The following is a 22,976-nucleotide window of genomic DNA, read 5'->3' on the forward strand; positions in this document are numbered from 1 at the left end:
ATTATGAGCAAATAATCTGATCCAGAACAGCAGTCATAATCAGACTTCTTCTAAACAAACCTAAACATTAAATAACTGGGTCAGGTCGGACCATGGGGTTATTTTTTCTCTTCTTCTTCACAGGAGAAGAGGAGGTGCGCTGCGCTCACGGACGCGTTGATGTTTTGTGATTTATCTGCTGCCTTGACTCTGCCCTTTATACATGTGCGTTCAGATTAACAATAAGACAAGCCATGGTTGAGTTTATTGAGTTTTAGCTGCTCAATCTCATTGTTTCAAAGAAAAGGGATTGATTTTTATAACGAAATGAAACGAAAACAATATTATATTGATACATTGTTGTAAAAAAAATCCAAAAGAAACGAAAATGAACTAAAGAAAATAACTTTCACACACACACATTAAAACAGTGCGATTGGTTGAAAGCTGATAATTAGCCATGTGCTTATAAGCTGATTGGCCGAAACCAAGAACAAAGCCGCGTGAATGGCCAATCGCCATGTGTTAACATTTCCATATTCCGCACATTCTGTGACAAACTGTAAACTGTTTTCTTGTCTGTAACAACATCTATTGCACGTCTGTCCGTCCTGGGTGAGGGATCCCTCCTCTGTTGCTCACTCTGAGGTTTCTCCTGTTTTTCCCTGTTAAAAGGGTTTCCATGGAGTTTTTCCTCAGTCGATGTGAGGGTCTAAGGACAGAGGATGTTGCTACGATGCCATGTGAAGCCCTTTGAGACAAACTGTTTGTAAAAACGGGCTATACAAATAAAATTGCCTTGCCTTGCCTTGCCTTAACGGCCGACATGTAAATCAGCTGTTTCGATGGGCGTTATATGAATAGAGATGTTAATGTGGTACTTTGCACATAGCCTCCTCTTCTCCTGTGAAGAAGAAGAGAAAAAATAACCCCATGGTCCGACCTGACCCAGTTATTTAATGTTTAGGTTTATTTAGAAGAAGTCTGATTATGACTGCTGTTCTGGATCAGATTATTTGCTCATAATTCGGGTTATTTTCAAACAGTGGCCAAACAACAGATCAATTAATTATTATAGACTATATTTTCCATTTTTGCTAAGCGGTTTGTTCTGAATTAAATAAAAGCCTGTCCCATACAGCCGCGTGTGTTACGCCGTGTTTTGTTGATGCTATCATCTTTGCCTTGCGCAGATGATCCTTCATAATTAAAAATAAAAAGTCCAGGCCGGCTGCATGGCTGACGGTGTCACTTTGTATCGGCCGCGTCTTCTATCGAGGGAAAGTTATTTATCCTATGTTTTATCGCCCAGCCCCAAAGTGACACAGACCCGTTCATTCACAAGAAATCATCCAGCTGCACTCTCAAACAAGGTGCGGAGTGAGAAATCTGCGGCACTACTGCACAGTACTGTAGTTGGCTCATTTTAAAAACACATTTTGGAGATGACGAGACAGATGACCGAAAAAAGAGAGTGAGACGTGGGCTATAGTCTACTGTAGCTGCCGTCGTTACATTTTGTCATTGAAAAACTAGGCTACTATATTATTTACTGTCTGCAGCTAGTTCTCCTTTCATCCTCTTGTATTCTGTATCATGAACAGCGCCACTCCTAATCGCGGCTATCAGGCTGTCAGCATTGTCCCCAAAACGTCTGAGCAGTATTTAGTACGGTGCTGCCACCTAGAGGAAAACAGTTGTGGTGAAAAGTCACGCGATCACGCGATCCTGCAGTGCAGGAAAAACCCCGCAAATTTGAACCAGTAACATCTGTAAGTGATATATTTGTGTTAATATAAGTCTTAAATAGCTATATCTTCCGACAGCAATCACTTACATAGAGTGTTTGGACCGAAACACGGGTCTGTCAGTCCCTCTGCTCTGCTCTGAGCCGAGGAGAAAACATTTATCGTATCCTACAGTTTTTATCCCATGAGGAGAGAGAACGGCATGCAGGGCTGTGTGTGCAGCCAAGGGACGCCGTGATTGTGGTGACGTAGGGACGAGGACTGTTATGGTGCGTTCAAGGAAACTCGTAACTCGTGTTTTTCCGACCTGTGAAGTCGTACCAGTTCGATCTGGTACGAGTTCACGGGTCGGAAGTTACGAGTGGCCGTTATAGTGCACTTTCACAGGTAAAACAGGTCGGAAAAACACGAGTGGGTTGCCTGAAACGCTACAAAGTCGTAAGTTGTGACTTGAAGCTGTAATTTACGGTTTCAAAAGCCTACCTGGAACGCAGCATTAGCCAAAACGACCGGATCGCTTACTTCTGCTTTAACTATTTGTATAATGTTACTTTTATTTTTTTTTAAAGTACATGATTAAAATTATCCATGATTTTAAGTATGCTGCATCATAACTGCAAAAACGTTCATAAAAAATCAAACTGTTTGGAAATCGGGCAAAAACTGAGCAAGTTCTGGTCATTATAGCAGAACATGCACCATAGGCTTACAGTAATACTCTGAGGGAGAGAGTTGCCCGTCCCAAGATGGCCGTCGTGTGGCTACGCCGTGTCATTGGGCAACAGTGGCGGGTGAGTCATCTAGTCTTCTTATATATCTATGGACCAAAGATAGTCTATGACACACAGGAAAACACATGACTTCAAAATGAAACAGGAACTAAACTTGAGTGACCAGCGAGTGAACAGTTTCCATGCATCATGTCTCGTATAGTGACTCAAACAACATTGATGCAAAAGTGTATGAAAGTACCTTCCAACAACGTGCTGGTACCACCCACAGTGTGGGAAGGTGGGAGAACTCACAACTGGTAACCATGCCAGCTGTTTATCTTGAGTCTGTGAGGTTTCCAGAGTAACAGGACACTGCCATTAAAAAGTGAAGTTTTGTGAAGAATGACGCATGGTGGCCCTGACAGCTCAATGTGCTGCAACTTCAGACAAACATGTAAACACAGACTAAATCAGAAGAAAAACTTTAGTTTTAAATGCACACAACACAACCCAAGGGCGTAGATTTGCATATGGAGAGAACTTCAGCGAGTTCTTACTGTCGGTCCAGATCTCATTTATGTGTGAGAAAGCTTAACATTTCAGACAATTACATTTTCTCTGTTGTTTAAACTGCAGCACACATATAACTAAATTTTGTCCATTGCATTATGCTTTGCACTGTGTAGATATCATGTCACCAAGAAAGGGACATTTCATCACCCAGAGCAGCAGGAGCACTTCCAATATACTGAGCTTCGCCTCCATTACAGCAGATAAACCAAATAAAGGAGGCAGAGGAAGAAATATACGATTGAAGACTGAACAAACAGAGAGGAGCAGGAAAGAGGGAGAGAGAGAGAGAGTGAGAGAGGGAGAACAACTTTACTTATCAACCAGAGAGAGATAGACGTTTGGCCTTGGTGGCCCTTTGGTTTCTCCCTCTCTCTCTCTCTCTTGCTAGTGAGCAAGTGACTATAATAAAAGCAAGAGGTGGCCTGTCTCTTCTAGCAAGGTCTCTGATCATTTATAAGTAAATACAGCTGAAGAAAGCAGCCTGTTTGTAATCAATGTGTTTGACGACATTGATTATATATTGATTGAAATATAGGTGAATAGATATCATATAGGAAGTCCTCTTTGTTTTGGAGAGGTTGTTGTGTCCCTGTCATATCGAGACCATACTGTACCTGGGACCTTGACAGAACAAAATACAGTAACACAATGCAAAGAGAACAGATGACAACAGAGCTGTTTCCAGGTGACAAAATGAAGTGATGAACTCAACTTGATGCACTGGCTTTGTGAGTTTTGTGAGTTGAAAGCATTGAACTGAAAGTGCAAGTGATTCTTTATGTTTAAAGCATGGAAATGCGTCCTTGCCACGTTCATAACTTTGTGTGTGTTTTGTGTATTTGCAGCTCATGTGTTGTCTAACAGATGAAGATATTTTCTGAATGGGAGTGTGCTGAATGTATTTTCTCAAGTTGGAGCTTGTTGAACTCTCAGGGCCACCGTAGATAACAGGAGCAGTGTTTCTGAAAGTAGATTTTGCTATTGAATTATTTAAATGTTTATTTCAAAGCACCACACACTGAATTCTCTTCACTTCTGTCGGGCTTAAGTAAGAAATTTGAAAATTTAGACTCTGGTAAAAAAAGGCATCTTTGAATACCTTATAATATTATAACCTGTGGCTGCGAATGGTGGACTCAGGGGCTCAAGTTTTCACATAAGTAAAAAATATAGTTGTGTAGTCTTTACTCACAAGAAATATAAGTAGGCTAACTAATAAAAATACTATTATACTTGATGGTAATGAGTAAAGAGGCCAAAGAAACAAGTTGCAGGTAAAAGAAACAGGAGAAAGGATTTAATTTCATATGCAGCCCATATTTTGTTGTTAATTGGCATGGGGAAAAAATAAATAATGGAAAATGCACCAAACAAAAAACAAAAAGTTTTTATTTTTATTTTTTATTCTTACTCCCACTTGATATCAATTACAGGCACTGAAAAAACTGCAAAAACCGGTTGCTCTCTCTCTCTCTTTCATTTTTGGTTTAAAATTAAAAAAGAAACAGCTTGACAGTACACAGGGTGAACACCTTTCACTAGTTTCCATGGTGCAAATACACTTTAATCTTTTAGCTATTGTTAGTTACGACTTTTGTAATTTTTTTCTTGGTGCAAGTCTTTAGTTTAAGACAAATAATGATTAAATATGCACAAATCAAAGTCAATAAAAAAGTGAGAACACAAAATATCTCATTATCATTTTCTCAATTAAAGTAGCTGTGACATCAAATTCAATGATTCTGTTAACAAAGTGCTGATTGAAAGTTTTGACAAAATCTAGTGTCTCAAATGATCGGATATAAAAAATGTCAGGCGTTGTGTATTTCAGGTTAACGTACCTCAAGTGGACCAGTTTATATGAACAGGAAGGACTTACAGTATGTGAATAAATCAGTGCAGATTCCAGTAGATTTTTATGTAAATTGCATTTGATAGATAGATGATGGATGGATGGATGGATGGATGGATGGATGGATGGATGGATGGATGGATGGATGGATGGATGGATGGATGGATGGATGAGATCCGAGTGAAAAGGAAATGTCCGTAGCAGCACATTTAAGACCAATGGAAGAAATGAACTTAAATGTGCTGATTTTAATCTCTGTCAAGTGAACTGCCCATGCTAACACAGCTTTTATTTTGGTCTCAACTCCATACTCGTAAAGTTGTGCAAAGTTGTGATGCTACCACATCTGCCCCCAGACAATGTACTGGAAACCACCTTTGTGGTAGTTCCTCTTGCAGGAGGCTACTCCACATTTCATCATTAAGACACACACACACACACACACACACACACACACACACACACACACACACACACACACACACACACACACACACACACACACACACACACACACACACACACACACACACACACACACACACACACACACACACACACACACACACACACACACACACACACACACACGGTGAAAACATCAGACCAAGCACAGTATAAAATTCCCAAATGCCCACCATAAAGTTTTAATTTGAGAATTGTCTGATCCAGATGCAGGTACATAGATAAACATTAATGCAGTCATCACTTTTTAGCTCTGGATTATTTACCACATTTTACTGCCCTCAGTCCGAGCACCTTTACTGTTTTATGTTATTGCCCTGCAGTGGTTTGAGTGTCAGAGCAACAGAGCCTGCACTTCTCACACCCCTGACTGAAAACAACCTGCTTATTCTACACCTAAACAACACAAACACTCTCATCTTTGATTTAAAGGGGAGGGGACGCACTGGCTTTTCTCCCAAACTTGTTCTTGTCCAGCTGCTAACTGCCATATAAAGGAAGACGTAACTGGAGCTGCAACTGTTATGTAACATGCAACATGTATGCTGGTTGAAATACAGCATCCACCTGTTGGATTAGGTTTAGATTTGGTCTATCTGAGATTTTAAACTGTGCAGGTGATATCAGGTCCTGTTTGCTTTGCTTTTTCCATGACAGAAAACACAACCTCACACTTTAAATTCAACTCTTCTCATCCGACTTAGTTTGAGAAGTTGTGCTGACCTGCAGGAGTCTTCCTCTTCCTGATTGTCTGGTGTTACGTAACTTCTCATGTAGTGGAGCTATGTGATTACAGTAATAAAAAGCATGCTTGAAATAACCTGTACGTGCTGCAAAATTAAAATCCCCCTTGTGGTTGAAAAAGCGAAAAAGCTCAGAAATTATATGTAGAAAAAATGTATATTCACCAGATGGACTGAAGATAAGTGTTTTCTTTAGTTTGTTGCCTTCCTTTGTGCAAATAGAATAAATAACCAGGGAGAACCAGAAACAGCCTGCTCTTTCTGTCCACTGCTCAGTGTCTCTGTGCCCTCCTGCTCCTCCTCTTCTTCCTATTTGCCTTTAAACTGCTTTTTTTTTTTTACTGCAGCACTCTTAGCCTCCCTCATCCTCCACCTTGCTCTCCGCATTCCTGTGGATGAATACTAAATCAGAGGTCTGTTGTGTTTCTGAAAAGCAACCACTGTGTGCTTCCTTTGAAATTGTCCAAAACAAGAAGCTGTAATAGCAGCAGTGAAACAACAGAAAATTCTCCCTCGGTGCTCTCCATTTTTTGAAACAAGGCCAGCGTTGTATGTCGGAGGATGCATTATTTATTTAGCACTGCTGTGTGTCTTCCTCAGGCTGTCAGAGTGTGAGGCTGGCATACCCTATGACAAGGAGTCTATGGCCATCATCCATCTGAACAACACTACGGTCATGTATCTGAAGGAGGTCACCAAGTTCCTCGCCGTGGTCTGCTTCCTCCGCAGGGACAGCTTCGAGAGGAAAGGTCAGTCCACGGTTAGACTCATGGCATTTACGTGCACGGTAGAAAAAGTTCTTCACTACACCTTCCTTGTACCGTTAACTCAAATCCCTCTCAATGAGATAATGACCATTTTTGTAGGCTATTGATCAGGCCATGTGTCCTTCACTAGAGAGACCCAGCTTTGACTTTGACATGGCAGCAGTGAATGCAGCTTGTTGAACTCAGTGGTGATACCAATACTAGTGTGAATTCTGTGATGTTCACAAAACTTTTTGACAAGATGCTGCGAGCACTTCCAATATAACAGAAGTGTTTCCAACTTTTAACCTCAAAGGTTGCAGAGAGTTGAAGTGAGGCTCGGTCTCCTAGAAACACTTCCTTTGTGTTGTGAGTATTTGTTGCACATGTGTTGTCAGATTGATGGTGCTGTTTTCTGGATTTGTTTGTGTGTGTGTAGTATTATCAGTTATTGTGAATTGCATACATACAGGGGTATGATATATGCAAGGCTTCTCAAAACAGCTGCTGCCGAGAAGGAGCAGCAGCAGGAGGATACTGCTTCACTTTGAAGTGGCTTCTGATGGAGTGAGGGACGATGCCTGTCACAAGATGCTGGATGCTCAGGTGGACTCGTCCTGTCTCATTGTTTATAAGCGGATCACCTACAGTGTCCGCAGTACTGCTCTGCCCAGATAGCCACCTTGAAAGCATGTCAATGGACCTGCGATGAGGCAGAGCCGCTCAGCAGGTGTGAGGCCACTTCCTTTGATGTCTTGAATGCAGCGGTGTACTTCAACATGCAGGCTGTTGACTGTGTGCTGATTATTTTTGCATGAGTACATGTTTAGTCGGGCAGTCAGGTTAAGGAGCCACTTTGAAGTCTGATTCACTTCAGCTCACATTAAGATCCTGAAAACAGTCTTGGTCTCCAAGTGGAGCTTTTACACACCTGAAAATCACCATCACACTGACCGGCTGGGAAATAATAACTTATACTGAACAAACAAGTGGCCCATTGCCATAATCCTTATAGTCATAGCAGTAGGTTTGTTACCTTTAATTGTCGGTGCAAGCTGTTTTTAGAACGGCGGAGTAGAGCCGCGAGCTGCTCAGAGCTACGCTACGGAGGCTAATGGGATTTCTTGGTTTCCCTCATCAAACATCAAACAAACGAGGTAAATTCAAGCAAAACCACTGATGCGCGTTCCCGTCAGGGAGAATTTTTCGGCAAGCAGTCTCTGCATTTGCCTCGAAAACAACTCCAACTCTCGTAACGTTCCGTTATTATCTCATAGCGTGGTGAATGTGAAGGTCAACTTGTCTACAAGTTGTTGGATTGTGTATTTGATGAGTTTGATGAGGGAAGCCAATACATCCCATTAGCCTCCTTAGCATAGCTCTGAACAGCTTGCGGCTCTGCTCCGCCGTTCTAAAAATAGCTTGCACCAACAATTAAAACCTACTCCTAAAACTATAGGGATTATGGCAATGCCAAAATGTTGAACTATTCCTTTAAATGTCAGGGGTACATATGATGCTCAATGTGCTACCATAGGATTTATGTATATAAATACACAAACATAAATAGACACAATTGACTTAATAGATTATTAAGAAAAAATAATCCTGTATCAATGTAATAATAAGGTGCTCAAGTAGTGGTGACAGTATCGGTGTGCATCTTATTAAAGACCATAAAGTCACAGTTGGTAAATAGCAGCAGATCAAAGTACTGTCAAACCAGATAAAAAAGTTTGCAGGAGCTGATGATGTATTCAGTCATAGTCTTTGTGTTTGTAGTGTGATTGTGCATGCATGGGGTAAACGGTCCATGTGCGTTCTGGGCGGAAATTCTGGTTCTGGCTCTATTCAAACAGTGTGTCAGGTACGGCACCCTGGAGGGATCTTTGATCTTTGATCAGACGCAGCTGCCATGCTGAGGTTCTGCTGGTCAGGCTGCTCTCTGTGGAGCTGCACCAAGGACAGGAGGGGACAGATCTGATTCTCTCAAACATAACAGGAAGTACAGGTGCCGCTGTGCCTTTTTGGCAAGGGAGGCAGTGTTTGTAATTCATGTTAGGTCATCCATGATGTGTACCCCCAAAATCCTGGAGACTCCACTGCCTTGCTGTTGATTGAGAGTGTGCTGCGTCTTTTGAAGTCAACAATAATCTGAAATTCAAAACACTTTCAGCGCACACTAGAGCATAGGATAGATGAGATTTATTATCAAAAGTAAAAACAGAAGGGGCGAACAACGCGTTTCACATGTTGCTTCATCAAATTCGCTCAACAATTATCTGCTTAGTCCGTGGTTACAAATACATCAGGCGGCGAGTTAGTTCATTTCCTCCCTGTAGTCATTGTTGTGTCATCTGCTACTAGCATTCACTGGTTGAAAATATAATAACCTTGTTCAAGAGGTTTGTAAGGACAGCCTCCTTTAATTACGGTGCTTTACAGTTTAATCTATTGTTTAGGCTTAAAGCTCCGAACATCTGCTAGCATCTAAAATTTCGAATGATAGCAGCTACAAACACAGTATGAATAGATGAATATACCTCATCGATGTGTCTGCAGATGGCACTATTACGGTTTCCTTCGTACATCTGATCAAAGACCACATTGTCTGACCTCATTGCCTCTGATACCTGTCACAGTCTCTAGTGAGATCAAACCCGCTTTGAGACATGCACCTTGTTACATTAATGTGATGGAAACATTACGCGTTGGTCTCGGGCCCAGATCTAAGGGAAGCGCTGGGCTGAGCTGCACAGCCCTCCAGATTCTTGCTCTCTGCCCCAGGCAACACACCAAAGCAGCTCCCGTCCAGACAGGTGCTACGACGCTGTCATGCAGTTTCACTAGGAAAGGTTCTGTTAATGCAAAACATGCTGCCTCTTGGCTACAGGTTCCTATATAGGCTACTGTTAGGGGGGTGTGGGGGTAGCAGACTGTGTGAGCATGCTGGTGCTTCATTCAACATAAGTTAGACCAGCATTTCATCAGCTTATGTTACATTTAAATTCATAAACCACCCATCACCCGTGAGCCAGAATTAGTAGTTAACCCCGACACACCCCTTCCCTCAGGAAGACTCCGCAGCTGTTGGTGTTGATTCAGTCTAACACTTCAGATTCAAACACGTGTGTGTTTTGTAAGAGCCCTTTGCTGATTTTATCCGAGTTGGTTTCACTCACAGTCATGATCAGAATACAAGAAGGATTGTCTGACAAAGTTTGAATCAGATTGGATAATGTATTACAGACTTGTAACCACTGTCTGGAAACTCACAATGTAGCATTGTCAAGATGTGAAGTATTTTCTGACCAAGTCTGGGGAGAGTCTGATCCGCCTGCAAGGATGTTATAAAATGTTTCCTAAAGCCATTATCTAGTGCAATGAATCTCAAAGTAAATATGTGACATGGAGATGTGTTGCCTGGACTCATTTTAAACACATAAAGTTTGGGTCAAAAAAGGTAACAAATATATAAAATTCAATGCACCCTGTATGAAGCAGCAGCTGAGTCTCTTCAAAGTAAAAGTCAAACCAACAGTCTTAAGAGGTCAGACCTGGACCTGCTCCTTCAAAGTGACACAAGATTGAAGTGAGTGTGCAGCAACAAAAGGTGAAATCTGAATTTCTTTACCTGCGAATAAACCACTGTATAGCTCCCGTCAGACAGCTCTTCTTCCATCTGATGTTTGTCATTTAGACTTTACATTATTATTCCTCACCTATTCATCCAGACATGGCAGAGCATTAATGGATGCTTGTGGTGTTTATGTATGTGTGTGTGTGTGTGTGTGTGTGTGTGTGTGTGTGTGTGTGTGTGTGTGTGTGTATGTTTGTGTGTGCATTCTGATGTCTGGCATGAAGTCTATTTTTTTTTCTCTCAGGCTGCACCACTGATGGATTTTGAAACCGATTTTTCGACTGAAGCCTTAAGTAATGACCACTGGGCGAGAAGCTCCCACACCCACCACCCACCCCCGTCTCTCGGTGAATCCACTGTTATTACATCAATTTGAAACATTGGCATTATTAGAGAGTGATTTCTCCTGCTCATTTTTATGATGTGTGACAGTAAACAAGCAATTTTACACAACATTCACACAAGCAAATTTCCAATGATCATGGTGTGGGGCAAAAGAGGCTAAACCCAGTACAACCACTATGACAATTAAAAATGAGACCAGCTGTTGCCCTCTTTATATTTCCAGTCACGCCAGCTGCAAGCCCTGCTAACCCTTGATGAAATAATGAAAATCCATCAGAATGTGCACATAGGAAATAATGAGAGCCCCAGCTCACCAATTTACATGATAATGTTGGAGGAGAATCCTCACTGTATTAAATAATACAATTTATTGTTAGTGTCTCTCATGCTCTTGATGGTTATTTGTTATGGCTTAAATTTAAAATGAAGCTCCACCAGGTGGTCCACTGAATCACCCACCTTGGTCAAACAATCATGTGATCAGGTGCCGAATCTGAATAAAGCTGCAGGAAACTGCGCCATAAATGTCACTTGTGTCCAAATGATAGAAAAGCAGTAGTGAGCTACAGTAGGCTATATCCCACAGGCTGCATGTGGCACTGTTGGTGTAATGGATAACTAAAGATAAGTATCCATCCACTATGATCAGTCTGTTGGTACAAATCAGTGATGAATATCAGATAGAGAACCAGTGGCCTCTGGTTGACAGGAATAACTGTTAAAGCAGTACTTACAGTAAGAACTTTCAGTTTTGGTTGAGTTTGGCAGCACCAGTGGACCAAAGCGGTAGTGTTTTTCTTGAAGGCAGACCCCATTTTCCATGATGATCAGGATGTTTACGTAGCGTCGTAAACATCCTGATCTCCCGGTCGTGTGCAACAACTTGGTGCTGACCTGTTGATCTGTCTATTTTGTGATTTTACAATCAGTATCTCCTCGTTCATGGTGTCAGTGGGGTAAAATGGTGTCTGAAAACCTCTGACCTGTTGACTTCAGGCCGGCCTCGGCCCATTACAACATTTTCAAGGTGGAGTACGGGAAATATGATCCGCCGACCGCCGTTAATACTGTACAGTGTATTTCATTTTGAAAATTAACCGGGTGTTTTGTTTTGTATTTTGTACACGATTTCCTGTCCTGCACGAGCTGCTCTGTGCTGAACTTATGCACGGTGCACCAGCGTCCGGCAAAAATCGAAGCTCTGCGTGTTGCGGAGGGCTGCCGAGTGCTGGAGCCGGTTGAAGCACACACATTGACCTGAGTAGAAACATGCAGCTGCGGCTCTGCCACCGTGCCGAAGTGGAGCTACAGCCGTTCCACATCCAGTGGAATTTGCCCGTTACTCTCCCTCTTTCATTTTTTAGTCTCCTCAGACAAAACTTTTAATTTCTTTGGTTTTCTTGCTGCTTCTGCCATGATAGCGGTAACGTGTTTTTAACGAATGGGGAAAGGAGGAAGTGATGTTTGCCGTAAAGCAGTCAGCACATTTGTAGTTTTTTGTGTGTGGAGAGGTTCCTACCTCAAAGATGTTTAGTGCCAGTGAAGGCGACACAGACCCCCTCAGGCCATGACAGAGGTGTCATTCAACCTGTTGTAAGTCGATGTACCATCACAAAAGTTCTGAAAATATATGAAGGTTGAAAAGTTCCTTAGTGTTGGTTTAACATTAGGATGATCCATTTAATCACTCACTAACAGTGGGACGGGGAAATTGCTGACTGACTGAGTTGTGTATCTGTATGTACTTGTGTATGTATACATGGTACTTAAACTCAATTCTTCTTCAATTCTTTCCTCTGTAGCAGCTGGTAGTAGCTGCAGAGCAGCACAGCCTCCTGAGGCAGCGGTTGTAGAGCAGCAAAGAAGTGATTTCTGAGAAAACAGACATCAGGGTATCAGGGTAGGAAACGTTAAAGGTTATCAACACTACTATGTGCTATCAGTTGAGTGTATAGACGTGTGTACTTAATGCAAGCCTCAATATTCAATATTTAAGGCAGTGTCTGATACATTTCTGATTCTCGTATCAGAGTCTGAACAACCGACCGGAAAACCAACCTAACAGTCTTACACTGAGTCAATCAGTTGTCATAAGTGTCACTTATATATAGTATCAGTATCAGGACTCAGACTCTCAGAATGTGTCAAGACGTCCTGAACAATTACTGCAACCAATGTCAAAAAGTAAAAGTAAGACACATTTAAGTTACAACTTGATCCTATTTAAAGTTAGGTGCAGGAGAAAGGTAACCTTCAGCAGCTGCCTGCGGAGGGTATTTGCTACAGCTGAGATGACTTTCCATGATCAAAGAGTCAGAGTGGAAAAACAGCAGACAGAAGGAATTAACGGCAACATCTGCCCCTTTGTTTATTCTATAAAATCTTTCATTTTCTGCAAAAACCTGAATTAATTTTTTAAAATGTTGATTAATTTTTTTAAGTTCTCATCTCAACTTGGAGGTAATCAACATTTCAAACAGAAAAGAAATTGACACAGAAATGTAGTCAAATTGAAAACTAAATGAAAACCAATTGGGATCATGGAGGAGAGTCTCCTGCTGATACAGAAGACAAACTATTATAAAAAGGCAATTTATGAACACACCCCCTGTGGAATGTATGGAGAAAACAGATTATATGAAAGCAGCAGCTGCAGCCAGTCAGCTGTGCAACTAACCTGTTCCAACTCCTGCATATTGTAGCATTAGGTCTCAATTTCACCCCTCTGTGTGTTCACACACACATGCATACACACACACACACACACACGCTCTCTCTCTCTTTTTTTTTTTTTTTGTAACTTATTTTTTTTATTCAAATTTTCTTTCAACAATTACAGTGTCAGGGCACATCATACATACATAGTTAAACACTCTTCCTTATATCAATGTCCTTATTGTTCAGTGGCAATGGTGGTGTCCTCTTCTCGTCTTCTGTAATCAGTCCATTTTTCACATTTGTCCTCAAATTGTGTCTCTTGTAGTCTCAGTTTGTGAGTGATTTTCTCCATTACAAAAATCTCTTCTACAGTGCACATCCACTGCTCCTCCGTCGGGGGGTCTACTTTGTACCACATTCTGGTAATTGTTTTTTTACTGGCTGACAGCAATACTTTAACAAGATACTCATCCTCTTTTTGTATTGTATCTTGTGTTAGATTCCCCAAATAGAGTATCTTACATGTTTTTGGTATCTCATATCCTATTATTTTTTGTAAACCCCTCCATATTTTGTCCCAGTATCCTTTTAACTTTTGGCAGGACCAAAATATATGTGTATGGTCAGCATCCATGTGGCCACATGCTCTCCAACATGGCTGCTGAATAGACACCACCGCTTTTTTAATCTTGGGGGTTATAAAAAATCTGACCGTATTCTTCCAGTTGAATTCTCTCCAGATCCTGGAGCTAGTGGACGTGCACTGTGTTTTACACATATTAAACCACTCTTCCTCTGTTATTTGTTCTTTTAATTCCTTTTCCCATTTGTCTTTGATATAAAGAGAGGAAGACTTTCTACATGACATCAAACTTTTATAAAGGACTGAGATTACTCTGCATTTTTTACCTGCATAAGCTCTCCGAAATACCTCAACAACCTCATTATCAGTATCAGTTTTTATCTCTTTCTCATAATAATCCTTTATTTGCAGGTAGCGATATTGTTCATGTTCATCTAATCCAAATCTATCCCTCAACTTCTCAAAACTCTGCAGCTTACCCCGTTCAACCATTGTACATATTGCTGTGATCCCTTTTTTTGCCCATTGTTTAAACCCTTTGTCATTTATCCCAGGTATAAACCTATCGTCAAATGCAAACCAGCTCAAATTCTTTACCTCTTTCTCTAGTTTATACCTTTCAACAACGGTATTCCATATTTCAATTGTATTTTTGGTTATTACATTCAATTGGTTACCTATTTTTCCCAGTAGGCCTTTATATGCTATCAAGTTTCGTACTTCAACGCCCGCCTGCTCTATTTCTATACTTTTCCATCTTGAAAAATACTCATTGTTACACCAACATATCAAGGGTCTGATTTGTGCAGCATAGAAATACTCCTCGAGATTTGGCAGAGCCATTCCTCCCTTATCTTTGGGGAGCTGCAGAGTTTTGTACCTGGTCCTAGGTTTCTTTCCTCCCCATATAAACCTTGATATCCACCTGTCCCATTCAGTAAACTGCTTCGGTGGAATCTTTACTGGCAGAGACTGAAATAAGTATAAGAGTCTCGGTAAGACATTTATCTTAATTATTTCTATCCTTGAGCTGAAGTCAAAAAAAATAGCAGACCATCTCTCCAAGTCTCTACGAATTTCTTGATTTATTTTAGTGTAATTTGCATCATATAGCTTGTCTATTCCTTTTGTAACATTTACTCCCAAGTACTTTATTGATTTGGCATTCCAATTGAGTTTATATGTATCTTTTATCTCTTGGGCCGGGGAGTAGTTTATTGACAAGACCTGTGTTTTTGTAACATTAATTTTGTAACCCGAATATTTTCCATAATTCTCCAGTAGCCTTATGAGTTTTGGGAAACTTTCGTTGGGTTGCTTTAAAAAAACCAATATGTCATCCGCAAATAATCCTATCTTATGTTCCTCCCTTCCTATTTTCACCCCTTTAATTTCTTCCTCCTGCCTGATCATTTGGGCTAGCGGTTCGATAAATAACGCAAATAGACTCGGAGAGAGGCTGCACCCCTGTCTTGTCCCCCTTTCCAAAGTGAAACTTTTTGTCAAACTGCCATTTATTCTAATCCTTGCCATAGGTTCCTGATATAACGACTTAATACAATTCACAGATTCCTTATTGAAACCAAATTTTTCCAATACCTTGTATAAAAATACCCAACTCACACTATCGAAAGCCTTTTCGGCATCTATGCTTACCAAAACTGCACTTTCCCCCTTGCTCTGTATATTTTCTATAACATGTAAACTCCTTCTTATGTTATCTTGTGTTTGTCTTTCTTTAACAAAACCAGTCTGGTCCTCGTCAATCAAATCCTGCATAAATGTCTCCAATCTTTTAGCTATAATTGAGGTGTAAAGTTTATAATCCACATTTAAAAGCGATATGGGTCTGTAGTTACAGCAATATTCTTTGTCTTTACCTTCCTTTGGAATAATGGAAATAATGGCTTCCTTCCATGAGGGAGGGATCTTGCCTGATCTGAGACTATAATTAAATGAGTCCAGGAGTAGTGGAATTAACTCTTCCTTGAATGTCTTATAGAAGGAAGCTCCCATTCCATCAGCTCCTGGTGACTTTCCTGATTTTGCCCGACTAATTGCCTCTTTAATCTCTTCTACTGTAATCTCTGAAGTCAATATTACATTCTGTTTTGCGCCTATTGTTGGCAAATCCAAGTTGTCTAGAATCTCTGTCAGGTGTTCTTCACTTACAGAAGTAGGTTGTGAATATAAGTTATAGTAATACTTCTCAAATACCTTTTCTATTTCTTCTGGTTCATATAGAGTTTTATCGGTCACAGGGTCCCTCATTTTATGTATATTAGTTATTGCTTGTTGTTTCCTAATGCGTCTAGCCATGACTTTAGTGGCTTTAGATCCTCCCTCATAGTAAGTCTGTTTTATAAACCTTGCTTTCCTTTCCACCTCTTCCAACAATATATCATCTATTTTTTTCCTAACTTCTTTAATCTGATTCAGTGTGTCTGAATCTTTTGATTGTTTGTGTTGCTGTTCCAGTTCTTTTAATTTTTCAATTTGTTTCTGATATGTTTCTAGTCTGACCTTCTTTAAAAATGCTGTGTGAGAAATCAGCCTCCCTCTAATCACCGCCTTCAGGGCATCCCATAAGATTGTCGGATCAACTTCCCCATTGTCATTTTCCTCCCGGTATCTAATTATTTCCCCTTTTATTTCTTTAACTAATCTCTTATTGTTCAGTATGCCTTCGTTGAGTCTCCATACTGTATTTTTCCTCCTGTCATTCAAATGAATTTTTAAATAGATTGCACTGTGGTCCGATACATCGGCCACTCCTATTTTACATTCCCTCACTTTGTGTATATCTCCTTTGCTCATTAAAAAATAATCAATTCTGGAGTACATGGCATGTGGAGCTGAATAGTGGGTATAATCCCGGTCAAGTGGGTGAAGTTCTCGCCATACATCCTGTATATCCATTTCTGACATCATTGTATTCATGTACTTATTAATTTGTTTTTTGTTTTTCTTCATACTTGTAGTGTCTAACCCATAATTCAGTACCACATTAAAATCCCCACCACACACTAATGTCCCATCTGTTTCCAAATTTATAAGATCAAAAACTTTTTCGTAAAATGCTTTTCCACTTTCTGGAGGAGCATACACATTGAGCAGTGTCACCAATTGGTTTTCTAATTTCCCTTTTATCATGATATATCTTCCCTTCTTGTCACTGATTTCTTTGATCAGTTCAAAGTTTACTGTGTTAGAGATCAGTATCATCACGCCCCTCTTGTGGTTATGCCCAAAGGAACTGGAAAATGAGTTCCTGTAGCCCAACTTTTTAAACTTTACATGTTCCTCCTGTGATAGGTGAGTTTCTTGAAGAAAGATAACCTGCATTTTCTCTCTCCTAAATTTAGATAAAGTTTTATTTCTTTTTTTGATATTGTTTAAGCCGTTAATATTCAGTGACACCACCATTATATCATTATGTTGCATTGTTTATATCCCTTGAAATAGTGCCCAGTCCCTCCACTGTAATGTTGTCAACCAACGTTTTCTCATGAACAAGGTATGAACGAACACAAAAACTGAACTCCCCGGCAAAAAAGGACCTCACTCCCCATGGGCCCTGTCTCCCTGTTGGTGGGAGTGGGGGGTAACTTTTTCTGAACAGAAGGCCCCCCCTAGTGGTTTGGGGTGTACCTAAAATAGGCCTTCCCATACTACTAGATAAGTCCAACAGTCACTAACTTAATAGCTCTCTCCGTCGATTCACATGTAAACATAAACATTAGAGAAGTCTCATTTGTAGGGGAGGGGGGGTGACCTTAAAATTCCCCATTTCAAGTCTTCCTTAGTGGTACCCTTCCTGTTGTAACAAAAGTAAAAAAAAAAAAAATAAAAACCTCCAGTTTGCCCATCAAAACAAACAACCAAACAAAACAAAAACAAAGGAGGATGGGGCACATATTTTCTGTAGCCTTCTGGCTCTATTTGCTTACCCAGCCAACGTGTAGTCTTTAACTTAAAAACAGGAGGCATTTAACTCTTCTGGGTTACCTAGGAACTCTTCCCCTCCCTCTCTCTCTCTTTCTCCGTCTTCATCGTCTCCTCATCTTCTAAATTCTTGCAGCTTTGCTCTCGCTCGGTTCGCCGCGTCCTGACCGGCGTCCTCGGATGCGCCGGGCCCTTGGTTTATCAGCTGCCTCTCTCCGACGCGTTGCCATGGTGAAGCTCTCTGGATCCGTTCCTCCAGTGACGGTTCGCTGACGTGCTGCTCACCCATCTCCAGTCCTCTTCCCCGCATGTCCCGCGCTGCGTCTTCAGCGTTGTTGTAGATCTTGGGCCCGTCTGACCAGTGAATCCTTATCCTACTCAGAGGTGTCTGGAAGCGTATCTTTTTATCTTTCAGAGTCTTTTTAATTTCGGAGTAGGATTTACGTTTTTTCAACACCTCGGTGGGGTAGTCGTGGTCGAAAAATATCTGCCTCCCCTCGACTATTATTTTCTCTTTCCAGGCTTTAGCAAGAATGCTCTCTTTGGTCTCATATTTAAGAAAATTGACCACAATGGACCTCGGGGATGCTCCCGGTGGCGGTTTCTTACCGAGACTTCTGTGCGCGCGTTGAATATGGAGCTCAGTTCCCACCGGTAACGCGAGTTCTCGGCGGAGGAGTCCCTCCACCAGTTCTGTCACAGACTCATTGTCCCGTTCGGCCACATTGTAAATCCTCAAATTACAACGTCTTCCGTGTCCCTCCACTTCGGTCAACTTCTCTTGAAGTTTTGTTTGCTGTTTCAATAAAGTGAGGATGGCTTCCTTCGCCTCGATGTTCCACTCCTCCAACTCCGCCACGCGCTCCTGTGCCTCAGTGATATCCTTCCGCTGCTCTTGTATTTCCGCGACATTTTGTGCCAATTTTCGGTTAGTTTCATCCTTAAAACCGGCAAACTCTCGCCTCACCTCCTCTTTAAATTCGTCTTTGAATGTTGCGAGGTCTTTTTTCATCTCCCTTTTTAGGTCGCGTATCTCTCTCGTAATATCAGCGAGTCCCTCGAGTAAGGTGTGGGCCTGCGTGTAGTCGTCATTTTCCCCGCTTGCCGCCTCGTCTTCAGACTCGTGTTCTTCTTGGTCTCTAGACATTGTTTTTTTCCTCAAACTTCTCTGCCCTCGTCCCCCACTCATTGTTGATCAGTTTGGAATTCGTGTTCTCGATATTTTCGTAGTTTGGGGGAAAATATTGTCTAATCGACTCAGGAGCTCTGCTCTATGCTGCCATCTTGCTCCGCGCCGCCCCGGAAGTCCTCTCTCTCTCTTTTAATTGCCTGTGTATGTTATTTCTCTCTCTCTCTCTCTCTCTCTTGGTTAGATGACTTTAAAATGTCAGTATCATTTAATTAATTTTCGTTCCACCAATTAACCAAAGCCCCAAAGCCAGGCAGTGTTTGACACATGTATACAATATGTGTGTATATAGAGTCAGAAGTCTGTGAACACTTGTCTTTTGGACCCCACTGTAATACATATGGATATATAAATGCTGATATAGACAAGGATGTAAATACAGATATAGATAACTATACATATAGATAAAGATGGATATACATGTAGATAGATTCCATGTCAAAATCATGCCAATATTAAAGCAGAAGTAAGCAGAATATTTATGTTAATATAAGTCTTAAATAGTTATATCTTCCGACAGCAATCACTTATATAGAGTGTTTGGTCTGAAACACGGGTCTGTCAGTCATTCTGCTCTGCTGTAAGCCGAGCCTCCCTAGGGAAAAACAGCTGAACCACAGTTTCTCTTTTTGTAGTGCCTAGCCATGGCGTGATCCATGCTTCTATTTCAAATGGCAACAACTCTCAGTTTGGCATTTATTCGGCCCACTTAGCTGCATGAGCATTTCAAGATATCCTGTAGATGACAGGTGGAGAAAGACAGTTGATATCTTTCCTGAGTCAGTGTGGTTGGACAGCTGGCACACTTCCCATCTGTAGATTCCACACACTTGTTGAAAGCCAATTAGTTTGTGTAAGTTTCCCGCTAAACAGAGCTGACAACTATATCTCTGACATTTCTGCCTCTCCTGAAGCACAAACAGGAACTGGAGGACGACGGATGATTCAAATTTTGGTCCCAATCCAGGATTTCCCACTGTTGAACCTATATGGATGGTCTAATGTTCAGATAATAAACTTATTCTGTTAATGATATTGATGCTGAGTTGAGTTGATGATGAGTTTGATATGCCATTTTCTGGAAACACATTTTGGCAAAATTGAAATTATGAATAGCTTTAAATCTAATGGGAAGAAATAATTGTAGGCATGTACAAGCTTAATAGCTTCAGCCTCCTTATTTTTTCCGATCTATGAAATAATGTTATGAATTAAGTAATTAATTTCTGATTGATTGATTGATTCCTGATTGTACTATGAACTGACTATGAAATTTCAGATATATGTGATCGATATAGATGAATATAGAGCCATCTGACCAGCAACTCATGAATGAAGATATAGATATAGGTATTCATATACATGTTGATAGATCTACAGTATATGCATATACTGTAGATGAAGATAGATATAGCTATCTACATATATTTTTATAGATAGCTATGGATACAGTATAGATGTAAATATAGATGGATATATCAACATGTAAAATAGTTTTCCCTTTTCCCCTTTTTTCTGTTATGAAATCACTTAGTTTAGAGTTTCAGTGTTTTTCAGTTTCAGTGTGCGAAAAACATATATAGATGTAAATGAAGATATAGATAAACATGACCTTTTCGAATCACAGCTAATACTCACACAGGAAGAAATGAGCTGTAGAGAACCAGATCACCTCACTGTGTGTATTTACAGAGAGGAGCTGGGACTGCAGCATTTACCACCAGGTCGTTCAATGTTGTTCAGGACCTCAGCAAATTATCTGAAGCATCTTTGAAGCATCACTGAAGATGCTTAAACACTGCCACATAATGCATGACTAATGTCATTCCTCACAATTAAATCTCCTTATGTAATAATAAGAGTTTTAACTCTAATTTGATTAATTATGTTAATTGTTATGTAATGCAGTATAAGGCTTTTGTGACACTGTCAGTGTTTACGCTGGCAGCTGTGTCTGTCTGTGCTCATATATGCAGCGCTGCTCTGTTTCCTCTGTAGTTGCGTGGTGTGTCTTTGTCAGCCTGTTGCTGCTGCTGAGATTAATGGTCCCTGTGGAGATCATATACTGCAAAGTCACATCTAAGGCAAAGTTGAGGAAGCACAGACTATCTACTAATCTATTTCCAATCTCGGCTGTGTCAAACCTTTTATGACTGTGTCACAGTGTTTATGCCTCAAACTTTTACATTTTCTTGCTTTGTCTTTTCTTGCTGCACATCGTGTTTTGACAGTCCCTTCGGTGACAACATCTCTCTGTATTTCAGAGTCGCAGTTGCCATGCACTATGATTTTCATCAAATTATTATTAAGTGAGAACATTTTGAATTGATTTATATATCAGGATCGTCAGAAAATCTTATTTACATGATGCAACACTGCACTGGCTGCCTGTTTCTGCCCCTTTAACCACCACAACCTCCACTTTTACGTGTCACTGACTCCTTTCATTTCATGTTTCAAAACGACCTCAGATCCTCTACTGAGCCACTGAACTCACCTGCTACTTGAAGAAAATGAATTAAATACTATTATCTATTGAATCTGAGGTGATTCAACCTTGCTCCCTCCTGAGACATTACTCATTCGGGTGGCTTTTATAATCATTGCCTCATTGTAATATTTAAAAAAAAAAGGCAATAATTCCTTTTTTTGCAGTATTTAATTCTGTTAATGTGAAGCACACCACACAAATTAGTTAAGGGGAACACATGCAGCTTCACACTTGGCCAGTCATGTCTCACCACAGAGGGAGGATGTTGGTGCTGAGAGGGACAACCTTGAGTTGTTAAATTTAATTAAAGGGGAATTTGCAGCAATATTAACTTGTTGACATGCTGGCGAGGAGTTACAACATGTTACGGTGGAAATTATGTAATTGTAGGCCTACTATCATTTTAAAGACTGTCCACTCACAGATTACTGATTACATCTCCTCTCTCTGTCCCTCACAGGACTCATCGATTACAACTTCCACTGCTTCAAGAAAGCCATCCAGGAGGTTTTTGATGTTCGGGTGAAGGTTCAACAGAACCGTAAACTCCTCAGTAACAGGAGGTGGAGCAGACTGACTCTGACCAATGGAGGCCTCAGCAACCCCCACTGAGGACCGCTGACATCACATCAGTCCTCTATGTACAAGAGCTGCTCCTGCTCAAAGACTCCATACACACCCAAAGTCAAGTTTTCAGCTCACTGCGAATTGCCCTCCTCCGTCCTCCAGCTGGCCGTCCAGAAGGGACAATGAGTGGACATACATAGTTCTCTAGAGGGCTCCATAAGGAGAATACAGGAAGATTAACTTATTTTATATCTCTCCACCCTTTATAGTGTGATGTGCCTCAAGTTACACACCACAGAAACTCACGCTGTGGCCAAATCATGCTTCAGTATTATTCACCAGTGATGTTTTGCAGAGTCACTGTGGTTGTGGCTTGTGATGCTCAGTGAGACAGGCCAGTAAACATATATTTATGTCTGGTGGAGTGGCTCTGGAACAAAATCAGAGAAATCCTGAGCTAACAACCATCACAGCAGAGTCTGAGACGCACCATGTGTAATACACACGAGTCTTTATTAGAAAGAAACAGTCAAACGAATTCACGTGTGATTAAATGCTAATGCAGAGCGAGGATGCAGAGCTCAGTGTTGTTGTTGTTGTTGCTGCAGAGTGAATGAACATCAGATGAGATATAGGTCACCGACATACTATATGTGATAGGTGACAATAAAATCACTTGAGGCCCCCTCTGTCACCATGACGCTATGTGGATCAACCTGTTGACACACTCCAAACAGGC

At 40.9% G+C, this 22,976-nt stretch overlaps 1 protein-coding gene across 1 annotated transcript in view; it reads left to right on the plus strand.

Moving 5' to 3' along the window:
* Positions 1-22,752, plus strand: part of rragd (ras-related GTP binding D) — a 48,402-nt gene extending 25,650 nt beyond the window's left edge. Inside the window, exons 7-8 of the mRNA XM_083998604.1 lie at positions 6,674-6,822; positions 22,131-22,752. Of these exons, the coding sequence (XP_083854730.1) occupies positions 6,674-6,822; positions 22,131-22,282 (301 nt within the window). The 3' untranslated portion in view covers positions 22,283-22,752. The remainder of the gene's footprint in view (positions 1-6,673; positions 6,823-22,130) is intronic.
* Positions 22,753-22,976: the final 224 nt, after the last annotated feature.

The sequence above is a fragment of the Trachurus trachurus genome, assembly GCF_905171665.1.
Source record: "Trachurus trachurus genome assembly, chromosome: 22".
NCBI lineage: Eukaryota > Metazoa > Chordata > Actinopteri > Carangiformes > Carangidae > Trachurus > Trachurus trachurus.